Below are 20,662 nucleotides of genomic sequence, written 5' to 3'. Positions count from 1 at the left end.
AGTTTTCCACTCTGTCTGCTTGTAAATTTGACAGGAGTTTTGTGAGATGATACATGAAATGTACCATCGCTACAGTTGTTTAATATTATAACTGATTTGTACGTTTTGTTTCTGTTGTCTTATTGTACGTCACACAACGTTTTCTTTCTTTTTTACCCCGCAGGTCCAACCACGCCCAATTCCTTCTGGAACAGACTCTGAGGAGCCACTTGGCTGACCTGCAACAGTTCTTCACTGGCAAGCTTTATGTCGTTGTGTACCAGCTAAAGCTGCCAGCTGAAGAACTGTTGTGGTTGGCTCTTTCCTGGCACATCCGGGGTGACAATCCAGAGGTAAAGGCATTGTGGGTTAAAGCCCGAATCCTTCCAGACGGCTAAGGCCTTCTCAACCAATCCTGGATCAGACGGATTCCACTTTTTATTTTCTCTCCAGCAACCTTCCCCCAAGCTCACGTGAGGTGAGCCATCTAAGCTTGGCTATTCGTACTTCTCGGGCATGAACAAAGGATACTGAGCAGGGTCTGTGCTGACTCAGCCAAATTCCTTGCCCGGTGAGGTCCCCTTGCCCTTATTTGGGTGTGGAGCAGGCAGGGAGTGGCATTCTGAACTGAATAAGATGGCCATCTTGCATTGCTGCCGGAGCAGCGGTTGTCTAGTCTGATGTGTAGCTGGAAAAAAAACACAAGTTTGAACAACAATTCAAACAATAGTTTATTGTTCTTATATATGTTTCTATGTATTCTGGAGGCTTGCCAAGGCTTTGACGTGTTTTTCTTAGTCTCAAAGTTCCTCCGGGAAATGACTAATGAAAGCCTGCAATGCGTATGTAACTTCCTTTTCCCATTTGAGGCTATACTGTGGCATTAATATGATTTCAGTTTGTTTGAACAAAGTGTACGAATCCGACCTTGGTCAGACTTTGTGTACGCACATACAGGCCTCCATATATACACACCCTCTTCAAATCACTTGACCCTAGGCAAGCCGTAAACTCTACCTCGAGGCTGGCCTCATTGCCGAAAACAAGATATGAAAACAGTACTTTCTAAATCCTCTCAGCCAGATGAAAACGATAGAATAGTCTTGCAATTTAGCAGAAACAGATGCTTTGTGCCGGAAATGTGGTCCGCCTTTTTCTCCCTCCATCAGGAATGCATCAAAACATTTTTTTCGAACTTAGATAAGATGTTAGACACATGTAACTTGCATATGGCTCTGACCTCCACACAAGGGCTTCTTCAGGTCATAGGAGAAGATTTTCTACCTGATCCGCTCTAGTCTAATGTCAATCTCCCCACAAGTGCATTAAAAGATTGTTGAGGGTCGTCGTCTCAGCTCCTCTTAAGCTTAGCCAGTCTGTATTGAAGGTGCACTTAGGCCATAGATAGCATTTTATTATCAGAACCTTGCACTCCAACCTCTTGCCATGCTTTTCTGCTTCTCATGGAGGACACAGATCTCCGTGTTTATCAAAATGTGATTAAAGATGTAATTCTGCTCAAACAAAAATAAAGTGGGAATGGGGAAATTTGAATCCTGTTTTTTATTTGATATGTATTTTGGGTCTAAATTATCTACAAATGTTTAATAATTGAACAAAGACAGCCAAGAGAACAAACGGGTATGCTTGAGTCAAATTTCCTGAAACTTTAGTTTGGGATGGAAATAAGTGAGGGATAATCATTTTACCTTTGTGTTCTTTTACATTGTCATATTTGAAAAGGTCTTGTTCTGACCTCTTAGTGCAGTGGTCTGAATTAAATTCTCCAGCAGTTGTAAACAAAATACTTCACAGAGCTCTTTTGACTATCGAGATATTAAATAGTTTTCAGCAAATTTAATGGCATTCCTTAAATATACAGGCTATGAATTTGATACAGGTTACAGAGCAATTCAGCTCAATTAAATTTTTGCTGAAGCTTGATCTTAAAATTTGCTGCAGGCACCCCTCAAGTGCATTAAAGTACCCAAATGGCAAAGGTCAGGATACCTCATAGTAACTGCAACAGGGTTAAAAATGCCTTAGATCTCCAGTCAGTGAGCAGCCGCCCTTCAAACAACATTGAACACTTCAGATAATTTGCAAACCCAAAAAGGGTCATTTAGCTGAAATTATGCATGCAGTTAAGGCTCCACTGTCAGACTTCTTTTCAGTTCACTTGAACTCTTTATTTGTTTTTTAATTGTATTGTAGGCCTATGCATGCGTGTGGAATCGAATGTTGGGATTTTTGCATTAACAGAAATTTCTAATTCATTGCTCATCACAGCATGTTTTCCACGCATGCTTCCACTCGCTTTCGCACAAAATCTGTCTGTTTGGATGCAACAACATGGACCGCTTGGACGGTGAGAGCGTACAGCCCCAGACATGGTGCGAAGGGGTTTTTCAATCATCTAAATTTCCCCTCCACAGGGTTAAAGCTGCTTAATCAGATTATCTTGAGTTTCAGTAGGAGATCATTCACCTGACGAAACATCCATGTTGCAACACTGTTCCAGCATTCCACAATCCTGCCCGACCTTTGCCCATGGGCTCATGGCATGCCAGTGCCTTTTTCACCAGGTCAATGTACCATAGTCTACCTGTTGCACAGTGGGTATGATGTAACCGGACTGATTAGCAAGCAGCATGGAGTGTAATGCGGTGCTGCACAATGTCCCAAAGTTTTGTGACTGCTTGTTGTTCGAGAAGGAACACTTGTATTGAAGGGAGCAGAAACAAAATCATTATAAAGCATTCGAAAGGTTATGGTGATTATGGTCACGATGGTGTGGCAAAGCTGCTTAGCAAAATTCATTTCAGGAATGAGTCACATGAATGTACTACAGTATGTAATGTGATTTTAAATGCTTATTCTTTAACTCCCAAGCTGACAAGTATTTGTACTCTACAGTCTTGCATAATAATGTATCTTGTTGTTGCAAACATAAGATAAGTGCCAAAATTTCACATGCAGTGCAGTGCTGGTTGCTGCAGGCAGTGTGAATGCAGTCTGATGCCTTTACAAATAACACAGATCTACGAGTACTTCAACACAATACACTATGTATCAGTACTTAAACTTAAAGGAACAGTTCACCCCAAAATAAGTAAGTGAGGGAAACAGTTCTGGGTGACTTGACTACCATTTTCAACTATAGTACTATGGTTTAACTCGAAGGTGAGTAAATGATGACAGAATTGTAATTTTTGGGTGAACTCTCCTTTTTTTTCAACTTCATCTTCCAAGCAAAAACAAACGCCCATTTCACCAGGTCTATGTGCGGGCCTTGTGTTTATAGCTGCTCTCTTCAGTCTTGTAAATTTATCAGATGCTGCTGGAAAATCCCTTATGTAGGGTGTCTGTGGTCCTGATGACTCAGAGCAAATGTACAGCCACTAATGTATGAGTAACTAGCGTCCTGGTTAAATGAAGCAGTGTGATGCATGTGGCACATCCAAAATAGACATGGAATATTAGGAAAATGGGTTAAATGGGTGTATTTCAAAGGTGGTAGATGGACAGGAGGAGAGTTTTTGATTAGCAAGAGATCCAAGAAAAATTGTGTAGGAACATACTAGAGGGTCACTGTGAATGTGGAAATTGGAGGTCCGGCAGAATATTTTCTTTTATCATTAATTTGCCATCGCGGTATCTTCACGCTTAATCCCAGCAGTGACATAACCGCAGGACCTGTCCACCAGATGATTCCCATCTCTGCTTAAACTCTGGTTATATAATTCCATGGAAAGTCTGACCAGGGAACTGCCGGAGCTAGACAATCTCATTAAAGGGACATGATGCCTACTTTTATTCCCTTCTTTACTGGCTTTTATGTAACTTCTAGAAAGCTTAAAAACCTTATAGTTCATTAAATGAAGACACTAATTACAACTACCATTTTATCTTATTATTTTGTTACCGTCGGTTATGCCGGGCTAGTGTCAGTCAGGGCCAGTTTAAAGTACACTATACAACAGGGGTGGACATTGCAGTGTGCCTTCCTAAAGAGATTGTCTGACCAATATGTAAAGCAACTAACCACAGTCTGTTTTTATAGGCAGTTAGGTATGAAGATGTACCGCAATACCACAATAGGTTCCAAAATGATGCCGGTAATGGTTACAATTGTTTCCATAATTAAGTCTTCAAGTAATTTTTCAGCCATATGACTATACCAGCTCTATAAATATCATTAGAAGTATCCATTACAATTTAAAATAGCAATATCATGCATATTATTCTACATATACAAATGACTACTAAAAACACAATCGTTTAACTTTATCATGGACACTCGCTCACACATGCATTAGTAAATGTGCTGTGCTCCAGTCCAGAGAGGTTTGAAGACAGTATGTAGTTCCTGGTTCGTTGTGAGGAGTATAGTCTGTGAACAGGGTGACATGGCAACGGCAGGATGGCATGAAGCCTAGTGCTATTGTTTAAAGAAAGAACAGCGCTGTTTCCCACACTGACCCATGTTGCTCTCAGTTGTTTTGACTTGACAGGCATTCAAATTATCTGTTTTTTTAGCAGGGAGATAAATAAACTTTGATAAGAGAGAATTCAGGCATCCCAGGATCCTGAGTTAAAGGGAAAGTTCACCCAAAAATGAAATGTATGTCATCATTTACTTTCCCTCATGGCATTTCAAAATTGTATATCTTTCTTTCTTCTGCAGAACACAAAAGATGATATTTTGAAGAATGCTTGGTGACCGACCATCGATGGTACCAGTTGACTTTTATTGTATGGACACATAACCAATGCAAGTGAATGGGAACCGCCGTTACATTCTTCAAAATAGCTTATTTTGTGTTCTGCAGAAGAAAGAAAGTCATAAAGATTTGAAATGACATTAAATGATGACAGATTTTTTATTGTTAGGTGAACTATTACTTTAAGAACAAAGTCTTCATTGGACATACACTTACATAGCATACTTGAAGAAATTGTCAGTAGCCTTTTGCAAACACAGGTTGGACGCTATAATCAAAATAGGCGACAAAGATTTGAACACACGTTCCCTCAAACTCTCCCACGCTCTCACTGTCTTTCTTATGGCTAATTGACCCAATTTTCAACAGTGGAGGGTGTGTTGGCTTCAGAGGAGGTCAGTGAGTACATTTGGGTGGGTCTGATGAAATGTTTTGGTATGAACTGGGGTCTCATTGTATGAAGATGAAGATTTGTGTCACAAAGAGTTAAAGTGAAAGTTCACACAATGTGTTCACAACCATTAACTCACCCTCTGGTCGTTTCAAACCTGTATGACTTTCTTTCTTCCACAGAACACAAAAAAAGATATTTGGAAGCATGTTGTTAACCAGCACCCATTCACTTGCATGGGTTTTGTTATCACGTGCATTGTTTTTGTTTAAAGGCCATCATCATATCTAACAGCAGTGGTGTAGTGGAAAAATCATTATCACAGGGAAGAGGAGAAATAATCCTTCTGAGAAACTGTCCACTAATCCCTGCCTTAACCCCGGACGGACCAAATGAACAAGGATTTCTGCCACACCCCTGCATGAGGTTTAATTTTAATATAGCATCATCATTAAACTAGGTGTGGTGGATAAAACATCCACCTATTCCCTTCTTCTGTTCATCCTAAAGTTCATGTATTTTACGCTAACTGCAAAGTAACGGTGCACATTCCTCAGTAACACTGCTAAATAAACACTGAAGATGTTGTATTTTTCCACAACTTCCCCGCTGCCTGGATTCTGGAGAGTGCACTGTTTAGTGGACCTTTTGCTTTGGCTCTCTGCGTGGAGGAATGTGATAATGCATCCCAGCTTTAGTTTAGCCCTGCGGCTGGCTGCCTCAGTCTCTGGTCTCGAAACACGTGTCTGGCTCTGACTTGGGTCCACACGGTTCCCCCCAGAGACCAGCGGGACCCTAGCACACCACTCGCTGCTTGCTCCCCGGGACAGCATCTCGCCACAGTTACTCCAGTGGTACAGTGAGTTAACAGCTGTGTATCTGAAAGCTCTGCTCATGCGACCAAATATCAAAAGGCCTGGATGAGCAAAGCATGTCTTTGAGGTGGAGTTTATAATTGAATGTTTGAGAAATGTCTCAGTGGGGTGTGACGAGACACTTATCTTACGAGACAAGACACGAGAATGGATTCTTATAACTTTTAAAAGAAATCCCCAATGATGAAATATATTGGGAAAAATCTTTTATTCAACTTAACACAAAATGCAAAAAATGTTGGCATTATAAAATAAACTTGTACTTTATGAAACGCATTCAACTAATATTTTTACGAATTATATTATGCTGTAATAAACAATATTTAAACACACCAGTTCTAACTCGCTTGTAATATTTTTAAAGCCTTATTTGTGTCTTCGAACCGACTACTTCCTTTGGCAGGGACGTTAGACGCCATCACGCATATAAAGCTCACAAATAATGCAACATGGGCACAAATCTCTTAAAACGTAGATACAGATTCATTCACAGAGTAATTACTTTCGAGGGAACACATTTTTAATAAAGTTTGAAAAAGTTGTCAGAGGCTTGATGGTGGTGACGTTGATATCGAGCGACCTTATTGTGTAAGGAAAATTGTGTTCGGATCCTGCGAGATCTCGTGCCACAAGATCTCGTCACACCCTGGTTTTGTGTTCATATATAAAAGTCAATTGGGCACAATGTTGTTTGGTTACCAACATTCTTTAAAATATCTTAGTTTGTGTTCTGTCAAAAGTCAAACAGGTTTGAAATGACATGCGGGTAAATGTGTCGACTTCGATGCATAAAATGCTACACTTCACAGTAAATCACTGTTAGCTTTGTTGTCAGTACACAGTACGGTGACCTGTTTGTCTGTTAAGTAATGCTATGCTTAGACTGTATTATTACCAGAATCTTTCGTGATAAGGCTTTGGCTTGGGAAGCCCAATGGCAGTCTGTCAGAGATCTGCCGTGGAAGACTCTGAAGTCCAAAGAGGTTAAAGAGCATTTAGGGTTCAGGTCTGGGCTACGGGCCATCCCAGAATATCCCGCTCAGCTGGTCTCCCTGAGTGACATAGCTTATAGAAAAGCTCGTCCCACATGATGCTGGGAAGGTGGCTGTGTCAGCAAGGGCTCAGTGTGTGTGCGTTCACTCATGTGCCCTTTGAACTGCCTGCTATGTGCAGTGGTATGTATCTAAAGGTCGAGGGGAGGTACGTGAGGCTCCAGCGGGGAGATTTCTAGACACCCGTTGCCCTGGATCCCAAAGGCCAGCACGACACTGTCAAATCTGAATTAATTATCCTGACAGGAGTAGTGGCTTGTGGCGTTATATATGGGACAGAATACTGTCACATCTTGACATGAAATCATCAATAAGATTATATTAAGCTCTTGCTTCTAGCCAACAATGAAATCTCCAGAATGTCAAACATTTTGATTAAATTTGCTTTGATACCAAAGTATGTTCAAAATGAACTCAAACAAGGGGTGTCACAATATGCCGATATTGACTGTGATATTATACCGGTAATAACCAGGATATTAAACACATAATTATCAATATTGTGTTTGTAAATTGTACATATGAAAATATTGTGGATTATTTACCACCCGTTTCAAACTTGCCCCAAGAGTCACAATGAAACTTTCTCCACCTCCCTTCAACTGAACATAAACAAAATAAAGTAATTTAATTTGCAAAAACATCATCAAAAACATAAATGTTTTTTATTATAAATTCCAATTAATATCTGAAGTTGGGTTGTTTTGATTGATAAATAATAAATACAGCATAACACATCAAACATAAAACTAACATATAAAAAACATTAAATAATGAAAAACATGATTTTTGAAAGAAATGTTGGCCCCTCCAATTAACACAGTTAGAAATTACTTGATAAATAAGTACAGAATTCTTATTATTATTATTTATATTATCTATTCAATAATAATCCGTCAATTTAATCACAGAAAAATGAGAAAATGATGCATGCAATGAACTTTGATGATATATCTGCCCACAAGAACGTTAAAGTTCCCCCTACACTCGAGCCAGCCTAATACCGGGTCTGATTTGACTGATTTATTTATTAAGAAACAAAAACATTTCAACACGTGATGTCCAGTGTATGTCTTCTTATGAAATCTTTTTGCCACAAGAATCTAATATTGTGACAGCCGTAATGCGCTGGTTACTCAAATGATCTTATCTATGATTTCATATTTGCTAGCATCTCTATTTTATTGTTAATATTGATTTATCATACATTTCTGAGACAAACATGATATTTACTGTAAATAATCCGCTGAAAACTCCATTAAGCAATATAAATATCTGAGCAACACAAATCCCCCTGTCATATCAACTATTGTTTTTTTTACATATTTAAAGTAACTTTTTATTAGATGACAGCATACAGAGATATTCAGAAGTAAAATCACAAATCATGTTTGTGATCTAGTAACGTTGCAACGTTGGGTCAGTTCAGTTAGTCTCCTCAACTTTATCAAATTTTCAACTTTCAGACTATCTCCGCACATCATGAAATCTTGAAGTCAGTTATCCGTCAGTTACTCGCTTACTGGAACACACAACTTTGGGTTGAGATTATTTCTAGAATGTTCTAGAACACACTGTTTGATTATACAGGTGTGTCTGCTTGCAGGCCCAGGCAGCTCTTCTCTGCTTCGCTTTATCCAAACAGACACCCTCCTGCTGGAGCACACGTGTATTACACATACTCTCACTTCATTGCAGATGTTTATTATTAGTGTGAATGATTCAGTGGTATTGATATAAGAATCCCATAGCAATATACAGTCAAAGGTCTCATAATTCCTAGCCCTCTCAGTCTTGTTGCAGAATCATCATGCTCCAGCCCTATCTAAACATTTTAAGGTTGGGTCCAATACATGCCGTGCAAAAGGATGTCCACACGTGTTGGCCAATGACTCAGTGGGGGTGGAGAACATGTCACGTCCAATGTAAAGCAACACTGACGCACGTTCACTAAACCACGGGGGATTGAAGCATGTCTTAGCTCCCCGCACATGTCCTGCTGCCTGAAAGCAGAACGCAGTATGTGTGAAAAGCCATAGAAACAAGCTCCTGAAGAAGACCGACTGTCTCAGAAACCACTTCCTCTCCCCGTACAGGAAGCGTCCGACAGTTTCGTGAAGCCTCAGATTAGCACACTGTCACATTATGAAGAGGCTGAGAGAGAAGAACAGCTAGAGTGAATGACGCACACACACACGCACGTATACCTATGTGGGCCTCATCATGTTAGCTTAACGCTGACAAACCAGTGACACCAGCACCTGTCTACACCTGTCATAAGCCTTTTTATCTCTTCATGAATACCCGATCGCAGCTTTATTTTGCACCATGCAGTGAGTGTCACATTACATGAGCAGATCATTGATACTTTTCATTATTCAGGTTTTCATTGTAGCATTATTTCAATGATGCAGACTGCACTATCCAGGCAGACAAACGAGAGTGGCACAGCATGCGTGGGTGATCCGACGCAGTCTCCATGACTCACTATGACACCAAACCTCAGTGACAGCATCATTACTGTTTATTTTGCCTTCGTGGCCGCTGAGGAATCACCATCCATATAGTTTAGCAGAAGAAAATAAAAATAAGATTTATAACTTCATATTAATCAAAAGTTGTATATGACTCTTTCATCTGTGGAACACAAAAGAAGATATTTTGAGAAATGTCTCAGTGGTTTTGTGTCCATGCAGTTGAAGTCAATGGGGTCCAATTTGGTCCGGTTATCAACATTTCTACATATCTTCTTTTGTGTTTTGCAGAAGATATGAGGGTGAGCAAGCAATGAAAACAACCTCTTTAAAGAGGTGGAGCACCAGCATGTAAAACACTTACATCTGCTTCACTGCACAACATTGTAAATTGACACTTAATTGCATTTTTAATTCACTGGGGTATACTGAAATCACAACACAAATTACATGTATTTCAGAAAATAAAAACAGCATAATGCTTTTATGATTGATTGGGGCCTGTTCCCATGGTAACATGGTGATAAATTCACTTTCTGAAGCCGTTGAAGATCTTTCATCTGTGAAGTGTTTAAAATAAACCTCAGACATACCTAGTAACTCTATTGTCGGGACAAAATATTGGGCAAGTCTTGAATATTATTAGCAACAGGTTGCCTTTATTTAGCACATTAAATTGACTTAGTATACATGATATAATATGATTTACAGTATAAATGTTACTCAGTCTATGAAATCCAGGCTAAAGTCTCATAATCTAATTTTGCGATGACGAGAATCAAAGTTTGATTCCAAGCATTCATTTGACTATGATTTCAAACTTTGACATGAACTTAGTAAACATTTAACATTATCAAGGCTATATTTTAATGTTCTTGAAATTATGTAGGATGATTTTATGTTTGCACTGACTGGATCAGATATTACACAGCATAGGCTATATTAAATGGATAACTCTCCTGTAAAAATTCATTATTTACATGCCCGGCCTCTTGTTATTTCAAAGCGGTATGACTTTCTTTCTTCTGCAGAACACAAAATGTCGGTAACAGAAAACTGTTGGGCCCTATTGACTTCCATTGGTTTTGTGTCCATACAATAGAAGTTAATGGGGACGGTATTTGATTACCAACATCTTTTGTGTTTTGCAGTTTAAAACGATGACATAAGTTTCCTTTTGAAGGTGAACTATTCCTTTCTGATATAGATCAGATTTGGAACCAGTGTCATTTTGCCTCTGAAACAATTCTATAGAGCCAAATAAAGATCTCACAGCGCACACCGTGTCCAGCAGAGGGCGATGCATAGTCTTAAATGAACTTTAGATGACTGCCACTTCTTCTACAACATTGTGCAACACAGTATCAACCACATGATGTCAGGAATGCACACTAAAGTACATTCGGTTATTGTCAGAGGAAATGCAGGACACCCAACACATTACAACAGTATAGAAAGTGGGACAGCTGTGGCCATTACATTTCAGAAGGTTAAAAAACTTGCAACTTTTCTAACATTGCAGCGTCTAATTGGAGTTCAGATATGCCACTGGCCTGCACACAATGTTCTGACATGGCTTGTAAAAGCTATAATTGCATTAAACCGAGTGGCTCTCTTCTGTAATCCAGAGCAATCCTAAAAAGCCATAAAGCAGACGGGTCGTTCCAAGCTTTCTTCTCTGCTGGAGCTCAAGCAAAGGCAATGCTTGAACACACCCCTAGAGATCCAGCTGCTTGCCACATGTGTGTGATAGGGTCACTGAGTCCATTAGCCAGCTATATAGCCTACTACTAGAATGCTTGTGAACTACCGTGAGATGGAACATATAAAGGAACATTTGCTTCTTTCATTGATGCTTCCCAGAAGCTTCCAGACTCTTCTGGTTGAAGATGGATGTAGTGTGAAAATGCTGAGGAAAGCCTTCTGTGGATGAGAATGATATGTGAGGGTGGGGCTGAGCCTAATCCTGTTATTCCAGCCTTCTTAATCCAGAAGAGCTAGTCAGTCTTTACATCTTTTTCACCACCTGCTGTGACAACAAACACTCCAATATAAACTTCTAATACACGTATACATCTTTAAAAGCAGACATACACTGGACATCATGGAGGACAGCATGATGCTAGGGGCTGAAGGGATCAGGAAGGCCATTTTGCATGGAGGGACTGGTGAGATGCCCAGATTTGTCACAGGAACTAAGGTATATCTGATGCTCATCTACAGTGAGATACGTTTCAATGCAAATGCAATGCAAGTTCTGTTGAGATGAGTAAAGTAGTTCACTGCAAATAAAAACGGTTAAAATTTAGGGATAACTTTGATCCATTATTCATATGATGAGCCATTCTTATCTGTTTCAGTGTAAAAGCAAAAGACTGCTGTGTGTAAATTTAAACCTGTATAGTAGAGAATTTGTGGCTTTTGTTTTCAACATAAAGAATGGATGTTTAATACAAGGGTTTTTAAATGATATGATGGATTTTAAATGTTGAAGGACTGTTTTAGTAATGTCTGTTAATACATCCCAAAGTAAACTAGTGCAGAAGAATGAGTTAAGGGTCTATGGGTTAACATATTCTTCTGCATTCGTCACAGGTGACCTTCCATTTCCGCACCCAGCTCTGCAATGATGAGCACACAGTCATAGATGACAGTAAGAAGGTAGGTACACCTATGGAAGTGGTCATCGGGAACATGTTTAAACTTGATGTCTGGGAGATTCTACTGACGTCCATGCGCATAGGGGAGGTGGCCGAGTTCTGGTGTGATGTCGTGGTAAGTTTTCCAATCCTCTATGAACACCAGTGATTTGAGGGAATAAACTAGGTGGAATAAAAGTATTGGTATAATGTGGCTTGTATAGGGAATTTCAGTCCAATGTCTTTTAAAATTAAATAGAAACAAAACTCAGGAGGGACATATGGTCAATATTAATGTACAAGACTGATAGAATACAAAGACACATGAAAGTTGTGAGAAAATCAGACTTATTCCATCATATATTCATTCTTAAACTGATCCTAATATACATGTAAACCACGTATTGTGTTGTCTAGTAGTGTATAACACATATCTTTATAAATAAGTATACTGAAGACTGAAATAATTTAAATACTGTTAAACTGTGGGAATAGAGGCATAGGGGAAAGTGGGGTGAGTTGTGCCAGTTTTTACAAAAAAAAGTTTAAAGTAAGGCCATGACTGTAATGCCTTCAACTTGAGAATGTACATATATTTCAGGATGTGGTGCATCCCTGAGAACAATAACTTTGGATCTGAAATCAATTGTTTCAGAAATATAGCTTTTGGGAAAAAAGTGGTCTTGTGGCACAACTTGACCCTGACGCGGCGTGAGTTGTGCCTTTGGGGAGAATACGCTGGGGTAAATTGTGCCAGTGATTTCTGAAGTAAAACAGAACATTCTAATGTTGTGAACTGTAGTGCTATATGAAAGCAAGACAAATGAAATACAAAATTGATCATTTAAGGTTTATTTAGATATTGTCACCTTATTAAACTATTGGAATAAGTCATAGTTTGTAGTTTTTGGGAAAACACAAAAAATTAAATACACAATAGGCCTAGCTATCTTGTCTATTCCTTAACATCCCACTTCTCAATGCTGCAGGGGAATATAAACTTCTGGCTGTACCTGTTTATGGGGTGTGGGTAGTTCCTTGAGCACATCACCTCTAGGGATGACTTCTATATAATTCTTTTTAAATGTAAAGATGTGGTTTCCATCCACAGACTTCTTACAACTTTGCCTTTTTTTGCTCATGTCTCCACCCTCAACCTTCTCCACCAATCCAACGTAGTTATAGGATCTGGTTTACCTGCAACGCTGGAGATGTCACTCTCTACTGTAGACAGTCGCTTTCTTTTTGGGTTTGGTTGGTTTGGACACTTTCAGAGCCCCTCTCTTCTAATTTTCATTCATTTTCGGTTTTTCAGCCCTATTATTTTCGCTGTTGTGTGTGTATGTCAAATAGTTGAGGCGCTAAAATGTAAGAGTACAATGTACAATTACAAATTAATAATATGTTGAAAATAATCATAAGTGGGGGTGAGTTATACCACTGGCACAACTTAACCCAGGCCCTTTGGCACAAATCACCCCACACCCACAAGTTTGAAAACTAGCATGATCCAGCAGTGAAAACGCTAACATCATGCTCACTGTATATACACATTGTGTAGCCTGCTATAGCACTTAAACAGTGTGAAATGTTTTTCCAACATGTCTATAATTGTTCAGACACTACAATCAAAAAACCTTGATCATAGAAATTTTACTTTGAAAGACAAAAACAGTTTTTTGAGCTAAAATGTGCTTACTTCTCATGCCATGTGTCTCTCTTCTTTGGAAGATGAGTAAAATGGATGGCTTTTCAAAATTATGTGGTCACATGACCAATTTTTTCTATGGTTTTCCAAAAACAAGGGGTGGAACTACTTCCCCCCTGGCACAAACCACCCCACTTTCCCCTTAGGATAACTGACCTATAAAATAACTGAGGCTTGAAAGCCTCTGCTTATTTGTTTTTAAATAATGTGTCAAGCATTAAATGTGTTCAGATCATCAGGCAATAAATTGTAACCTTTCTTAAACCTTCAAAGGCAGCGTTTATTTCTGCCCCACCAAATACTGTCCCTCAAAAATAATGCAAAAATTGAACGATATACACAGTTTCTTGCTCTGAATCAGTCTATATTATAAAAAGTGCTATACATAATTAAAAAAGAAAGGTTTTCTGACATTGAATAAATGTTGCTGTGATAACTTGGTCAGGATGCTAAAACAAACAGAGTAATGTTTTGATGTGTTTAATTAGGTTGTGGGAAATCAACTGATAGCACAACCAAACTCAAAATCATAAAACAAAAGCATTCATCAAAGTATCAGGCATTTTCATATGCAGGCCTCATAACACTCACAACAAAACTTGTGTCAAAGCTAAAGTAAACAGATAACCATTTGCCCAGAGTAAATACTTCCAGAGACCCAATGGCTGGCACTTAAGTCAGTGACCTTCATGGTTATCTACAGGCCGGAGGCTTTGGAAAAGCTAGTGAGTTACCGAGTGAAGGCTAAAGTGCTTACAAAATGGGATTAATCCAAGTTTGTTCAACATTGCTGCATTATCATCATTGTTTACTACTGCCATCCAGAGGTACCATCTGAAATAGATTACTGTGGCTAACAGACTGGAGAATCATAGGAATGGCAAACACATTTATGGACACTTTGGACAGATACACACTTATGATAAACTCAAGAACAGTTGAAATTGTGCAATCATTTTTAACTTTCCCGCGGAAAATAAAATATATATTTTTTATGTTTATCCTTTATGGTCGAGCAGCACACAGGGTTGTATCCCATCGTGGCAAAGAGTCTACGACGCATTGCAGATGGGAAGGATCCAGTGGACTGGCATATTCATACCTGTGGCATGGCCAATATGTTTGCATATCACAGTTTGGGCTATGAAGATCTGGATGAACTTCAGAAGGAACCACAGCCTCTCTTCTTTGTAATGGAACTTCTAAAGGTCTAAAGCAGCTATCAGATGTCTTGAGATTTACACAATATATTTGGATTAACTTAGAAATGAGTGGACATTTGCATGGACGCACTTTGATAAATATTTTCTCATTTTTAATGAGATGACGAGTTTGGTGATAACTTAATATTTTCAATAATTATGTTGTTTATTTTGCCTTCCAATTAATATCAATCAAATTGGCTTGTATTGATTTAAGCCATAATAACTAAAGAATACAGCTAACTAACACAATAAAACACAATGAAAACATGATAACACAATAAAAAACTAGATTTTTGAAAAATCTTAAAAACAGAGTTATGTCATTTTGGAACCAAACTCTTCAGATATACAACTGATGACTTTATGACTACAGACCGTTGGCCTGTGGCTCTTAAATGTGCAGTTCTACAACACTGTAACAGTACGCACAATCGACCACTAGGTTGCGCTAGGGGGTTATTTTTCAAAATCTTTAGGGACCTGAGGGACCTTTATGTGGAAATAAATACATTGTTTAAGTCGCTTTAAAACATCAGTTTAAGGTTTATTTTCTCCACAATAAGAATAAGAATAAGAATAAACTGTTTAGTCTGTGTATGTGGTACAGGTACAACAGCCCAGTGAATATGACAGAGAGTCATGGGCTCTGAATGATGAAGAGCGACTTAAGGCTGTACCTGTGCTTCATGGTCAAGGGAACAAGCTTTTCAAACAGGGCCGTTTCGAGGATGCCACCATGAAATATAAAGAAGCCATCGTCTGCATCAAGAATGTGCAGTCAAAGGTAGATATAGAACCCTGTATCTGACTGTTAATGTATTACTACAAAACCAGAATTTACTATTATTATCTGAAAAGTATATTAAAGAATACATAAAGATTTGTAAGAAATTTCTCAGGAGAAGGCATGGGAAGCTCCCTGGCTTAAACTGGAGAAGATGGCCAACACACTCACTTTAAACTACTGCCAGTGTCTGCTGCACATGGAGGAGTACTATGAGGTCATCGAACACACATCTGACATCATCAACCAACACCCCGGTGTGTACATTAGTACTGTATGCCAGATCCTTTTTGTCCATTATTTTATAACCAAAACATGCAATATCATCTACACCACACAATTAATGTCATCAATAGTTCTACACATCAAAGAAATCAAAGAGTTAAATGTTCGAATTCACATGGTGTTCAAAAAGCCGTTGTGTTAACTAATTTAATTGAATGTTTTTTAAGGGACAATGAAAGCTTTCTCTCTGCGTGGTAAAGCGCACATGGAAGTGTGGAATGAAGCAGAAGCAAGAGCTGATTTCATGAGAGTGCTGGATCTGGATCCGGGAATGAAAAAGACGGTCAAGAAAGAGCTAGCAGTTCTCAAAATGCGTATGGACTTAAAAAATGAGGAGGACAGATTGACGTACAAGGGGATGTTCACAAAACTATCAGAAGCACAAGAGACTCTGGAGCAAAAGCTTCCAGACCAAGAGATTCTGGAGCAACCATCCCCAGAACAAGACGGAACACCTCTGGAAGAAGCACACGAAGAACAAACCAATCTAGAACAAGCAGGTTTATTGCAAACAACTCCAGCTAAATATTTTTTGGAAACTTCAGAGCAAATGTATTCAGCACGACCAGCTGACATGACTACAGAAAATGTGATTCCAGAAGAAACTAGCAGAGAACAAGCTACCACAGAAGAAAGAAATGCTGTACACATGATTCTGGAGCAATCGACTTCCGAACAAACATCCCCAGAGCCTATCAGTCCAGAACATGCAGTGCAAGAACTAATGTCTTCAGAACAAATTACTATAAATTAAAGTATTTAAAGAATATTTTGGATTTTTTTCTCTAGAAAAAAACGGGCTTTAGGCTACATTCACATTTAAACCCTGATGACCTGATGCTATCTATAATGTAAGATTTACAGGATTGTCATTGTAGTCTATCCAAATGATCCAATAAAAACAGTATTTCTTCAAACGAAACGAAGAGATGGCAAATAGTATATAATTATTCCTTTGTTTTATTTCACAAATGTGAGCGTAGTGGTTATATTAAGGACTAGTCTTTATTAGAAAGATTGGCTGATGGTAAGATACATAAATCCACCATTTTAAGCTAACATCATACGCATTGAAGTGTTGCATTAGTCGTGTACAAACAAAGCCTTGTCTTGATAATGCTACAGTCACACCGTTTCTCTTCTTCAACCAATCTTAAATCGTTTTCTGATAGTTGACTCGGTATATTAAACTGGGAAAATATTTTTAAATCTAAAAAGATTACATACGTTTTCACTCTTCAAAGTGCTGAATACATTCATTCTTTTGGCAGACGCAGCTACTTACATTGCATAATACTATACATTCGTATGTGCAATCCTCTGGGATCAAACCCGTGACCTTGGCATTACTAGTGCCATGCTCTAACCACTGAGCTACAGGAAAGCTGAATAGAGAAACAGACAGCAAACACGTGATGTCAGGAGCGAATGAATAACGCTGTGGGCTTTTGAAATCTTGCAATGGGATCTGTTGAGAAACACAAGAGAGCCCCAGACCGGATCAATGCCATTACGTCATGTGATATTGCTGTAAGAGGATTCCCCTGTGATACTGTGCACATCTTGCCAACACATCCACATGCTCCTTGTGTATCCGGGATTAAATAAGAAGAAAACTACATGGATAATTCAGCATCATCCACAACGAGCATCATCCACAGTTAACCTAGTCAGTCTGTCATTTAAAATGTTTGTATGGTAAGAATATGAGTGTGTATGTAACATAACATATGCTTTTTGTCTCTGCAGGGCCGTTTAAATGAAAATGAATTTTTTAAACCCCCAGCACATTATTGGCTTTCTACTGTTCAACAAATGCTATACAATTCAAATAAGCAATGATAAAGTATCGTAAACCTAGACTGCTGTGATAGTCTGAATTAAGCATGTCAAAAAAATTTGACGCATATCAGTTAGATATCTCAAAAAAGTTCTGCCAGGCGAACTACTCATAAAAAACATTTTCAACTAAAATCATGTTCTTTATTTTAAATGGTAGGCTATTTCAATATTTCAGTATTTCTAATGCAATCATATATAACCTATATAGCCTATAATATACCCTTAAATATGCTATAGTTTAACATGTCATGATATATGCAAAGAGTTAAATGGCTCGCAGAGATACAGGGAGGTGTTGCAACATCCTCTGGGGAAGAACAGTGTCAGTGTTGCATGAGAAGTCCTGCAGGACCCTGGCTGCTCCATCATCAGACTGAGAGAGAAACAAAGCACTCGCTCTGTGCCAACAGCAATTCTCAGCCTGCAACATAACAACAGACAAAAGACTCTCCCGTGGAGCAGGGCACCTTTTTATCGTTCCACGTGAAAACCGTTTCAGCACTTCATCGGAGCTCTTTGGCTAATGCTGTTAGGTGTGTTGTGGAAATGCAGAACTCTAGATGAGTGAGTGACTGACTCGCCTCTCTGTGGTTTAGTACATCGTGTGTGGGCGCTCAAGAGGAGACCAGGAGCATTCTGATCCGGACTGAAATACCCACCAGCGGAACTTAGTCAAATTCATTAAACCCGACCGAAGGAAGGAAGGAAGGAAGGAAGGAGAAGATCAAATCGAAATGGGAGGATACTTCTATTGTTTTATGCGTTAATTTCTAAGAGGCTTTTTGACTTGTTTTGGTTAGTTTACTACGGGACATCTTTTACCAGACTTTCATATCATAAACATAATAACGAAATAAGTAATAATATCCATTTTAAATTGGAGAACGAGCTGTTCGTCCGGCAGTAAATGATGGGAAACTAGCACCGTCCGATCACTGACAAGATTAAACGATATTTCAACTAAAGGGAGTTTTTCTTTCGGACATATTCACTTTTGGATTTGCAGAATGGCGATAAACACAGATGCGGAGTTCGCTAAATCCAACCTGGGGGAGAGCGGCGCCACGCAACCGGAGTCCCAAGAGACCGAGAAACTTCTCACAACAGCCGCCGAGACCCCCGGGGTTAAACCATCCAGCTCGTTTACCGTCAGCGTCGGCGGTGATGCTCTCGATGCGGATCAAAACGGCCACAGTTTGCCGCTCAGATCCGGATCGGTGGGGCAGCTCGGATTGGCACCCCTGTCGCCGTCCAGAGTCAGCCTGAGCCGCACATCATCAACCGGCAACACCGCCCAAGAGCAGCAGAAACCTAAAGACTATCTCATATTGGTCATTTTATCCTGCTTTTGTCCCGTGTGGCCGCTAAGCATCGTTGCTTTGGTCTATTCAATTATGGTGAGTAGACAGCTAGTGATCAGAGATAATTTGGCACTTTTTTAAATGAAGTCTGGCACGCGCTCACGTTTATATACTGCTGCATGGCACACAATTGAAGGTGCTTGAACATGTCAACTCACACAACGATTGTTTTTCAGTCCAGTAAAGCCAGTACTAATAGCCCTGGCGCGTATGCAAAGCGCGGAACGCCGCAGTCCAAAGACAAGCCCCAGTATCCCCCTGACAGGTGTGATTTACAGCCCTGCATATGCTCGCAGTAAACGGCCTGGATGCTGCGTGCTGACGATCCATTCGCCAGAAAATTGGTGCAGCCTGCTTTCGATGTTAGTGAAGCATTCAAAACTTTGAGGGCTGCTCTTTAGACACAAACGTGGTGCGTAAAATTGTAAAACACCTGAAGAATTTAGCCATTCATTTACATTTACCAATTCGAGGCTTTATTTACACTGGGTTAGGTGAAAATCATTTGAGGTTGCTTTGAAGTTGTAAGGGTTTACATGCTTTGGATTATCATTTACATACATTTTGGATTGCTATTCCACATTTGCCTTGAATAAAGCCTACTTTTTCACACGTTTATGAAACATTACCGATAACTACAGTTATGCGACAAATATAGTAAAAGGGTTTACTTCACCAGCTCATTCTGTGCTGAAGTGAACTGAGGGTGTGCACATGCAGGGTGTGGTACCATTGAGAAAACTGATGTGTGTCTGCTCCCATTGTCCCACACAAGCTCACTATACTAAAATGATATACCAAACTCCTGAAGGTAATAGATTTAGAGACATTTGGCTTATCTTCTCTCTCTCTTTCTGTGAATAACCTTCAGCAATACAACTTTTCATCACAGTCATAAGAGACCAGCTTCTGAACACATGATTTCAGTAAATTAAATAAGACACTGTCAAAGTCGGCTTGAGTGAAATCTGAACCGTTGTCTGCTCAGAGCTTATACAACTTTGGGATAAACAATTTGAGAAATACACTGAAACACTATAGATGACCGTCAATGGATGCAGACCGAAAGGTGTACCAATATTCTGCTTCTAACACCTGTACTACTGACCGCAGGGTCATGCAAATAGCTTCTGCCTCCCTCACCCTTCAACGCAAATTCAAACCATTATTTTTTCCATGTCAACAGTGTGCCAGCAAAAAGCAGAGCTGGATCACAATTCAATAGATGGCCAGACAAATCAATTTTTGGCCATTTAACCAGCTATAAAAATGCCTTTGCATCACTTTTTGGCCATGATTTGTAAGCTTATCTCTACAAGACAAATGTGAATTTTGCTATAGGA

General features: G+C 39.3%; 2 protein-coding genes across 6 annotated transcripts in view; both read left to right on the top strand.

Moving 5' to 3' along the window:
* The window catches only part of aipl1 (aryl hydrocarbon receptor interacting protein-like 1), a 27,973-nt gene extending 9,887 nt beyond the window's left edge, over nucleotides 1-18,086 (top strand). Inside the window, exons 1-7 of one of the 5 annotated variants that reach the window (XM_079481445.1) lie at nucleotides 11,122-11,495; nucleotides 11,584-11,695; nucleotides 12,091-12,270; nucleotides 14,862-15,050; nucleotides 15,655-15,831; nucleotides 15,947-16,088; nucleotides 16,284-18,086. In XM_079481445.1, coding sequence (XP_079337571.1) covers nucleotides 11,600-11,695; nucleotides 12,091-12,270; nucleotides 14,862-15,050; nucleotides 15,655-15,831; nucleotides 15,947-16,088; nucleotides 16,284-16,870 — 1,371 coding nt within the window. In that variant the 5' untranslated portion in view covers nucleotides 11,122-11,495; nucleotides 11,584-11,599 and the 3' untranslated portion in view covers nucleotides 16,871-18,086. Of the gene's footprint in view, nucleotides 1-11,121; nucleotides 11,696-12,090; nucleotides 12,644-13,988; nucleotides 15,051-15,654; nucleotides 15,832-15,946; nucleotides 16,089-16,283 lie in introns of those variants that run through there. The other 4 variants (XM_079481444.1, XM_079481448.1, XM_079481446.1 and 1 more) reach the window with 4 other exon arrangements.
* The window catches only part of trarg1a (trafficking regulator of GLUT4 (SLC2A4) 1a), a 9,431-nt gene continuing 6,354 nt past the window's right edge, over nucleotides 17,586-20,662 (top strand). The window contains exon 1 of the mRNA XM_079481451.1: nucleotides 17,586-19,355. Coding sequence (XP_079337577.1) covers nucleotides 18,966-19,355 — 390 coding nt within the window. The 5' untranslated portion in view covers nucleotides 17,586-18,965. The remainder of the gene's footprint in view (nucleotides 19,356-20,662) is intronic.

The sequence above is a fragment of the Barbatula barbatula genome (genome assembly GCF_947034865.1).
Source record: "Barbatula barbatula genome assembly, chromosome: 19".
Classification (NCBI taxonomy): Eukaryota; Metazoa; Chordata; class Actinopteri; order Cypriniformes; family Nemacheilidae; genus Barbatula; species Barbatula barbatula.
The sequence above is the reverse complement of the archived record's forward strand: the minus strand, read 5'-3'. Positions and strand labels throughout refer to the sequence as shown.